General features: G+C 37.5%; 1 protein-coding gene across 4 annotated transcripts in view; it reads right to left on the bottom strand.

The window, feature by feature from the left end:
* Window positions 1-508: 508 nt before the first annotated feature.
* The window catches only part of LOC123507309 (AKT-interacting protein-like), a 31,970-nt gene continuing 22,102 nt past the window's right edge, over window positions 509-10,376 (bottom strand). For all 4 annotated transcript variants that reach the window (XM_045260067.1, XM_045260066.1, XM_045260065.1 and 1 more), the window contains exons 3-8: window positions 9,715-9,848; window positions 8,097-8,161; window positions 7,385-7,485; window positions 6,278-6,468; window positions 5,709-5,883; window positions 509-5,137 (exon numbers count right to left, since the gene is read on the bottom strand). In XM_045260067.1, coding sequence (XP_045116002.1) covers window positions 5,039-5,137; window positions 5,709-5,883; window positions 6,278-6,468; window positions 7,385-7,485; window positions 8,097-8,161; window positions 9,715-9,848 — 765 coding nt within the window. In that variant the 3' untranslated portion in view covers window positions 509-5,038. The remainder of the gene's footprint in view (window positions 5,138-5,708; window positions 5,884-6,277; window positions 6,469-7,384; window positions 7,486-8,096; window positions 8,162-9,714; window positions 9,849-10,376) is intronic.

Below are 10,376 nucleotides of genomic sequence, written 5' to 3'. Positions count from 1 at the left end.
GGATGGCTTGCCTCACGTTGCTTTGTTCACCATGCAGTCTTTTCTCTTTAACCTCTTCAGTACCGAGACACATTTTCACCTTCATTTTTAAGTGTGATTAGACAACTTTATTTGCATAAGGAAGGGTCTATGGAGCTTGGAAGATTAAAGGCCAGAGTCTTCACTATTTTAATCCCATCATATGTTTCTGAATCTTTCTAAAATCACCAAATAGTAAGGAGAATGAATAAGGAAACATATCACAGTACTGAAGGGGTTAACCTGCATTCACATAGGTGTCAGTTTGGATTATTGTTTGCTTGTTTGTGGCCTTGTGACCTTGTTCCTGCAGCAAAGATAAATAAATCAAATTCCTGTGAAAAACCTACATGATAAAAAAAAAAAAATAAATAAAGAAAAAAAAGTTTGTATCTATGTTTTCCAATATTATGTCAGGTGTTGGAGAAGATGTCTGGAATATTGAGTTAATATATGGCAACTCTAACATAATAGGAATTGGATCATCACATCATATTAATAGATTTATTTACATATCATACATCAGAATGCCAACTAATATCTAAAGTAAAATGGGATTCAATTTTCAAACACCTACATCAGTACTTTTAAAAGGCTACAGAGATGATTGGTGTGGCTTTCAAGGGGCGTTTCTTTCCATTCCTTTACTTTCTCTTCTTAATTCACTTCTTTCTCCCTATAACGATGTGGAACCTTTTCAACTATCACAGGAATCATGAAAACACCCTAAGCTTCCACTAGAACCTGTTAAAAGTAGGATAAGATGCCAAGATGTTTGAGAATATTATCCCGAGAGTAGTAGTAGTAGTAGTAGTAGTAGTAGTAATATGTAGTAGTAGTAGTAATATGTAGTAGTAGTAGTAGTAGGTAGTATTAATATCACTATCACACTCGGGTATAAAATGAGGGGTCTGTGATTTGTCAGTTCTCATCACTTGTACAAACAGTTCACCACCAATAGTGAATACAGTGCAGTTCAAGCCATCAACTCTCTTCCCTGCTCTGTTCAGCTCGTGTCCTGATGCTGAGTGACTGCCAACCTCTTAGTTATGAGTAAGTGCATGTGATCAGTTTGTGGTTAAAATCATTGATGTAAAAATGTAGAAAGTAGCATCGTATTTTCTTCTTATTTGTGTTTGATTTGTTTTTTGTTTTAGTTTATGAATGACGAGTTTTTGTATGATTTAAATATACAAAAATTAGAAAGATGTCAGCTGAAATAACCATCAATTCTGTTAGCTTCCAATTCAAAAAAATTTTAATTACTGCCTTTTCCTGAGAAGCTTTCAAATGACCAATACTTAAATACCAATACTGAATTTGTGCACTGGAACAAAGCACAACATTTGCAACATTAAAACATCCCCAAATAAAACACTCACAGAGAAATGCCTGGATATTAACATTTCACTTTGCATTGCTGTAGCTTGACAATTTAGTGACATTCAACTGGTAACATGAAAAAGATCAGTAAATAAAATGTTAAGAGAAATTATGTGGTCTTATCATGTTCCTTTGTATTAGTAGACTTTGATCCTTCAGAAACACGTGTCTTGAATCAGGAAGACAGTTGATGGCTGCACTACACAATAGAATTAGTAACTAGTACGCATAGAAGGACTAGCTCTTGTTCTTTCTCACACACACACACACACACACACACACACACACACACACACACACACACACACACATGTAAGGAGGTTCACATGCTTGGAGTGAGAATTTATAATGAGTGCTGGTATACAATGCAAGTTTTACTCCTGTGTGTGTGTGTGTGTGTGTGTGTGTGTGTGTGTGTGTGTGTGTGTGTGTGTGTGTGTGTGTGTGTGTGTGTGTGTCAGTTCAGAAAGCATTAATCACTCTGACATACACACACTGCAAAATGAAGCAGACAAAATCATTAATAAAAGTGAGAAAAACATTTATTATCACGTTTCTTTCCTCTATCACTCACTTTTCACATCTTTCACGCACTCACCTCATAATCACCCACAAACAACACCTATTCAGTAACAAGTATGGCCCAAAACTCACTGCATAGTTAGAAATACATGAATAAATCTCTATTAACTCTTTACAGTGACATAACAAGGCCCATATTTTGCAACACTTAACTTTCTCACCACAACTATTTTCAAACACCACAGAGATGAGAGGTCACATTCTCAAGAACGTTTTTCTGTCCACAATGCAGAAATGATGCTTAACCCCTTCAGTACCAGACATGTTAATTCTGGTGACTATTTATTGACTTAAAACAGCTTCAGAAACTCATGTGAGGGATTAAAATAGTGAAGACTGAGGCCATTAGTCTTCTGGCCTTCATAGAGTCTTCTTAATGTCAATGAAATGGTCTAATCATACACAAAACTCAAGGTAAAAATATGTCCCAGTACTGAAGGGGGTTAAACTATCACTAGAACCCAGAAAACACTCTTGAGAACCTTTACATCTTCCACTACAGCCTGATAGAAGTTAAGACGCTGAAATGTTCAATGTGGTTACTTTTGTTCAGTTGGTTGTGGTGAGGTTTACAAAATACTACACACTAATTCAAGGGAGGGACACAGGATGAGGGAGTTTGGTCTTGTGCTGTAACTTCTCATGAGCATTCTGACCTCAGCATTCTATTGGTACTGCTGCTGAAGTGTCTGTGTGTGTGTATGTATGTGTTTACTTATATTTCTATACTAGTGAGTCAAGGTTTATGTGTCTGTGTGTGTGTGTTGCCTAGTTACTAATTTGTATGTTGTCTGTATTTTCATAGTTGAGTCAAGCTTCTTACTTATGATTCTTGTGTATGTGTGTGTGTATGTATGTGTGTATTTCACTTATTTCACTTTTGTTTCTACACTAGCGAGTCAAGGTTTGTGTGTGTGTTGCCTAGTTACCTGTTTGTATATTTATCTGTATTTTTATAGTTGAGTCAAGCTTCTTATTTATGTTTAGTGTGTTTGTATGTATGTGTGAAGGGGAGGGACAAGTACAACACATTCTGGAAGCCACCAAGTCAAGGGTAAAAAAGTACCACGTCTGAGAACAAATCCCTGACAGACAAACATATGCACCACAGCGAGGGATTTGTCTCAAACCACTAACTGATTGTTCTACACGCGAATTATTGTTCTCATACACCTTATACACAGTCCTGGGGTTTGGGTGTGCAGAGGAGACATACAAAACTATACCTACAGGCGACACAGGGATCACTTGCCACACAAACTAACCCAGGTATTAGTAAGGAAAGGAGGAGGAGTCACTATTCTATGACTCTGCAAGGTTCATAGGTACGTGTCCTTTATACAACACTGTGCCTGGGTCTATACTCCATTAGCTCAGGATAGGAGGAAAGAATGACGAGAAGGTAGCAATGCAGTAAAAAGATATACATACTGATATCTTTATAAAAAGGAAGGAAAGGTAAAACAAGACTCAAATGTTAGAAAAGACACAAAAAATATCTCCCTTTAGTTCTCAATTGTTGGAAAGAAAAGGGAAGCAGAATGAAGATAAAACAAGAGTCAAGTATTAAAAAGACAGAAATATCTCCCTTTAGTTCTCAATGATAGGAGGAAAGACAAGGGTAGGAGAAAGAAGGCAAAACAAGACTCAGGCTTTAAGAGACAATATTTTCCTTAGTTCTCAAAGATAGGAAGAAAGAAAAGTAAAAAGAATGAAGGTAATAAAAAGAGACATAATATCTCCCTTTAGTTCTCAATGATAGGAGGAAAGAAAGGGGAAGGAGAGTGAAGCTAAAATAAGACTGAGACAATGTTTTCTTTAGGTCTCAGTGATAGGAAGAAAGAAAAGTCAAGAAAATGAGATAAAAAAGAGGGACACAATATCTCCCTTTACCTCCCAATGATAGGAGAAAAGAAGATGAACAAGACAAAGTAAAAAACAGACCCAGATATTTCAAAAGAGACACATCAAGAAGTGCTCATGAAAACCACGACAATCTGACCATCAAATGAGTGTACACCCGTCAATTTGCATAACACCATAACGTTTTAAATCCTGGATACACTGTGTTCTTAAGCCTCAGGGATGTAAATTAGGTATACACGATGATATACGTAAGACATTAGAATCTTGAGGCTTAGCAGGGCATGGGAAGGGACCCGAGGAGGACCTTGAATGCTGGGAAAGTGAGAGGTTAACAGAAGGACCACCGGTAAAGAAACGCTGGAAAAAGTATGAGTTTGTGGAGAGAATATTGGTATCAGGGTTTTTAAATTCATATATTCACAAACTTAAATAAGGTGAAAGAATTACTGAGAGTTTTGCATAGCTAAATAAATACACAAGCAAGGTAAAACTGAATGAAAGATGAAATGAAAGTAAAAAGACGTCAGGATATTAATGAGAGGTTAACAAAAGGACCACCAGAACCAAAATGCTGGAAAGAGTATGAGTTTGTGGAGAGAATATTGATATCAGGGTTTTTAAATTCATATATTCACAGACTTAAATAGGAAGGTGGAAATTACTGGGAGAAAGTGGAAATTATTGGAAGTTTTGCATAGTTAAATAAATACACAAGCAAGGTAAAGCTGAATGAAAGTTGAAATGAGGCTAAAAAGACGTCACGGTATTAATAAAAACTTCACCTCCAGACATTAAAATAGAAATCTTTGATGAAAACATGATAAAATAATGAGTAGAGTTCAAGGTTCAAAGACAACAAGAACAGAAAAGAAATTAGCAGAAAGTGAATGAATTAAACTATCCTACACACTTAAATAGAAATCTGAGATGACAATAGCCCATAAAAAAATAACATGAGTAAAGCAACAAAAAGGAAACAGAAAGAGAAAAATCAATAAAAATCACCACACACTAAAAAATTGATAAAAACTTGTACACGATGAATAAAAAGAATAAAAACAAAAACATGATAGCAAGACAAGGTAGTGAGGGGGGGGAGAAAACAGGCAATGGGAGGCTCTAATTAGCACTCCAGTTCCTGTCCGTCCCTTCAGCAGCAACAGAGAGGGTCCTCCTGGTGTGGGCCGTGTCAGGAGGCAGACTGAGAGAAGATCTGAAGTGTGCCAGGCTTCACCCAAGACAGGCCATTGCAGTTCCCTCCTTCCTTCAGACTGCTGGTTGACTCACTCTGTTTGTACAAGATAGTGTTAATTGGGTCTCTCTGGTGTTGTTACAGTGTTGTGGTGTGATGGTGTGTGTTGTAGGGGTGTTAGTGTGTTGGTGTGGTGTTGCTAGGGTGGTGTTTGTGTGTTCTTGGTGTTGTATGGTGTTTTCTTGTATCAGTGTGGTGTTTTGGTGTGGTTCGGGTGTTGTGTCAGTGTGTTAGTGGTGTTACTGGGGTGTTGTGGATCATGAAGGAAGTGAAGAAAATCAACCTGAATCACAATAGGTAACTTAAAAGAAGATGAAGGCAAGGGAATGTATGTATGTATGTATGAGAGAAGCAGTTTTCATATCACAGGTACAAAGCTACCACAAAACACACACACTGGATCATGAAGGAAGAAAATTGTGAATCATAATTAGCATTGATAGAAGGTGATGGCAAGGAAGTGTGTGTGTAAAAGTGAGAGAATCAATTTTCATATCACAAGTGCAAAACAACAAAACACACACACTGGATCATGAAGTACACAAAATTAACCAGAATCATAATAATTAGCTTGAAAAACACTACAACCAACAACTTACAACCTTACCCTGTCCTTCTTCAGTTCCTCCAGCACAGTGTCATGAACGGCAGGCTGGAATGGGGAGAAGACAATGGCATGGGGGTCTGAGGCGGCAGAAGCAGGTGGCTCGTACATGGCCCGCTTGCTCTCCTCCACACAGCTCCTCACTCTTACTTGAAACATCTCATTGTCACTGTCGAACCTGTGAAGAAGAGAAGGAATTAGTCTAAGTATTGATGTTAGTGGTTTTTCATCTTTTTCTTATGTATTAACCCCTTTATTCCTGGGGAACTGACAACTAAGTGGGTCTTTCTGTTTTTTAGTTTTCCCCTCATACATAAAAAAAAAAAAAAAAAAAACACACACACACACACACACACACACACACACACACACATACAGCACGACTAACAACACAGAGACATACACAGCACAACACTAACAACACACACACACACAGCACGACTAACAACACAGACACACACACAGCACAACACTAACAACACACACACACACACACAGCACAACACTAACAACACACACACACACACATCACAACACTAACAACCCACACACACACACAACACAGCACTCACAACACAGCAGCTTCAGGGTTCAGAGGGTGGCTGGTCTCAATCTTGTAGAAGCACCGCCTGACATAGAGAAGGACATGCCACAGATGATTCACATTCCTCCTCCACTTGTTAGCAAACCCTCGTCGAATGTCAAGCTGCTGTGAGTCGGGGCTGACCAGGGGGTGAAACACGGGGGTCTCAAATACTACTGTCTGTTGGAGGAGAAAGTAGAGAAGCTTATGTGAAACTGGCCTCTTTTTTAGCATAATTTTCAAAGAGTATAGTTTTTTTTTTTTTTTTACCTTCCTCCTTCTTTTTTACCTCTGCTACAGCCTGTTACAAAAATGCCACTGGGAAAAATAAAAGAGGTGTTTTTGAGGTAGTTTGATTAATTTGCTATCTCTATTATTGGTGGTGGTGGTGATGGTGGTGGTGGTAGAGCCCTAACATCCCAATATAAACTAGGATGTATTTTTGAGATAAGTATAGCAAAAAACACTCATATGAACCAAGCTCCTCATATCTGTGGACTTTGAAATTTTTGGCAACATAACCTATATTTCAAAAAGACTCTTGTTTCAGTCACACAGGTTTTGAAGGGAGGTTTGATGGTTCTATTGACAGATTAACATGATAACTACATAATCAAAAGCAAAAACACTCACGAACAAACTTCCTCATAACTGTGGACTTTGAAAAATAGTGGCCACATAGTTTCTATTTCTGAAAGCCTCTTGTTTAAGTCACACAGGTTTTTAAGGGCAGTCTGATGGTTCTATTGACAGATTAATATGATATCTACTTTATCAATAGCATAAAAACACTTATGAAAAAGGATTCTCATCTCAGTGAAGTTTGAAAAATAGTGGCCACATAACCTTTATTTTATAAAGACTCTTGTTTCAGTTACACAGTTTTTAAGGGTAGTTTGATAATTCTATTGACAGATTAACATGATTTCTACTTTATATATAGCAAAAACACTCAAACGAACCAAACTTCTCACATCTGTGAAATTTGTGGTAAAATGACCTATCAGCATAGTTTGATTCACTTGCTGTCTGTGGTGGTGGTGGTGATGTGGTGGTGGTGATGGTGGTGGTGAAGCCCTAACACCACAATACTCACTGGGACATCACCATCAGGATAATTTTCAGGGATGTGGAGGTTGAAACGAAAGATGCCTTCCTGGTATATTCCCTGCCGGATGAAGATAACACCAAACCACACTGCAGGGAGAGAGGAGGACAGGAGGCAGTGTTAGTAGTGAGTGACACAAAGCAATACAAGGGAAGGATGAGAACGTGGTGGTGGTGGTGGTGGCGGTGGTGGTTCCAGGGTATAAATTTGTGTACTTAATATAAATACATGAAAAATTGGTAAAATGCATAGATTAATTAGGTGTGAATGGAATTGTATCACTTTACAGGATAATGACGATAAAAATATGAAGGAAATAGAGTAAAGAGGAATAGAATAGATTTAAAAAGGTGAAGGTAAAGAAACAGACAAAATAAATGAAAAAGAAAGAAATTAAAAGATGAATAACTAATGAATAAAAAATAACAAAAGGAAGGAAAAAAAATGAATACAAAGAAAAAACAAAAATAAAAACAAGAAAAGAACACGATACCAAAAAAAAAAAAAATAAACACAAAATAAAAGATTAAAAAAACAACAGGAAAAAATGATAACAACAACAGAACAAAGACAACAACAACAATAACAACAAAAACAGAAAAAGAATAACAATAATAATACAAAAAGATAAAAACAACAACAACAACAACAACAAACCAATAAGCCACACAAAGAATCAAAGTGTCTGTTCTTGACTCACCAAGGGGCGTCTTTCCTGAAGGGACCACATACACTCCCGACACTCTCTGCTTCTGTAGGAGGTTACTGTATGGGAAAGCAGGGACTGTGTTAGTATTTACTCCACCTCCACCTCCTCCTCCTCCTCCTCCTCCTCCTCCTCCTCCTCCTACTACTACTTGTCCTTCTCCTAGTCCTCCTCTTCATTGTCTTTGTCTTCGTCGTCCTCCTCCTCCTCCTTCTCCTCCTCTTCTTTTTCTCTTTTCTTTATGAGTCTGTATCATTAACTAAATTTCTATACACTTCATTAGACAAAAATGCTGATTAGTTTTAGCACCTCCTCCTCCTCCTCCTCCTCCTCCTCCTCCTCTTCTTTTTTTCTCTATTACTCCTTGATAAGTGAGTAAATTAATGAGTCTGTATCATTAACTCAACTCTAATACACAAACACAAAAATAGAGAGTGAGTCTTGAGTAACAGTATCACCACCTCCTCCTCCTCCTCTTTTTTCCTCTATTACTCTTTGTTTGAGTAAATACAGGAGTCTTTATCATTAACCCATCTATACACTTCAATACACAAACAAAACAATAGAGAATGAAAGTCCTGAGTAATATTAGCAACACCTCCTCCTCTTCCTCCTCTTCCTCCTTTCTCTATTTCTCCTTGTTAACCCCTTCAGTACTCTGATGCATTTCCATATTCACTCTGCTTAATATTTGATGATTTTCTACAGCTTCAGAAACTCATGTGGGGATTAAAATAGTGAAGACTGTGGCCATTCATCTTCTAACCTCCATGGACCCTTGCTAATGTCAATAAAATGGTGTAATTGTATACAAAACTCAAGGTAAAAATGTGTCTCAGTACTGAAGGGGTTAGGTGAGCAAATTGTTGAGTGTTTATCATTAACTCCTATACACTTCATTGGACGAACACAACAATAGAGAGTGAAAGCAATAAGTATTCACCACAGAGATCCTGAGAGAGAGAGAGAGAGAGAGAGTGAAAGCCACAGTTCATCTATCAGAGAAGTGGAAGGAAGTACATAGCAAGACATAAGGTGAAAGTCTCTTTATATTAAGCTTAATTGTTATTCTTGAGGGATGAATGGGAGGGAGAAAGCTGCAAGAAACAAAGGCAGAAACACACCCATAGTTTGGCAAGGAAGTAAGAGGAGGAGGAAGAAGAGGAGGAAGAAATGCAGTGAAAGGAATGAGATATAGAAAAAGTGAAAAGGAGACAGACCCTAGTGATAGATAAAGGAGAGTAGTAAAAGTAGAAAGTAGTAGTAGTAGTAGTAGTAAGAGCCAAACCCCAACACAGCTTCAGACACTCAGACACACAGTACATCAGGAAATATTGTCTGTAATAGAGAAAAGGAGGGAAAGAAAGAACCATAGTGAAACATAAAGAAATATAGTAAAAGAAGACAAGAGGCATTAATTAGAGTACCAGCCAAGCCCCAACAGACACTCAGACACACAGTAACCCAGGAAATATTGTCTGTAAGAGAGAAAATGAGGAAAAGAAAGGACCCTAGTGAAATATAAAAGAAATATAATAGAAGTAAACAAGAAGAGGCATTAGTAGAAGTAGTAGAAGTACCAGCCAAGCTCCAAGACACCCCAAACACTTACTATTCAGCTAATAGAGTGTATTCCAGGAAGTAAGGGCTGTAGGAGTGGTTTCCCTTGGGTGTGGAGGTACGGCGGTCTATCATCTTGGCTGCCATTGAGAGCTGCTGGTCCATGTCAGGTACGGAAGGCAGCACCTGAAGTAATTAGCAAAGGTAAGGCTAATATTTGTGGATATTTGTGGATGTGTTAATAATGTATAAATCTTGTTAATCTGTCACTAGAAATATAAAAATAGCCTTAAAAATCCCTGTAACTTATTATTTCTTTACTGCAAGAGGGAAAGCTGGCCAAGGGCAACAAAATAAAAGGTCCACTTGCAGATATTTGTAGATGATGTGAAAAAAATCTTGATATTTAGAAAGGGAATAATCAATCAGGATAAATAACAAAGGTGAGGGTAATATTTGTGGATGATGAGAAAAAAAAAAAGTTAATATTTAGATAGAGAAGGTAAGGTTAATATTTGTGGATAGGATAAAGATACACTGATATTTAGATAGACAATTAACTTACTTCAGGTACAGACAGAAGCACCTGAGTTAATTAGCAAAGGTAAGGCTAATATTTGTGGATGGTGGAAAGAAACACTGATATTTACATAGAGAATTAATTTACTCTTCAGGTACAGACAGAAACACCTGAGATAATTAATGCAGGTAAGG

This window comes from Portunus trituberculatus, chromosome 22 (genome assembly GCF_017591435.1).
Source record: "Portunus trituberculatus isolate SZX2019 chromosome 22, ASM1759143v1, whole genome shotgun sequence".
In the NCBI taxonomy this organism is placed as follows: domain Eukaryota; kingdom Metazoa; phylum Arthropoda; class Malacostraca; order Decapoda; family Portunidae; genus Portunus; species Portunus trituberculatus.
The sequence above is the reverse complement of the archived record's forward strand: the minus strand, read 5'-3'. Positions and strand labels throughout refer to the sequence as shown.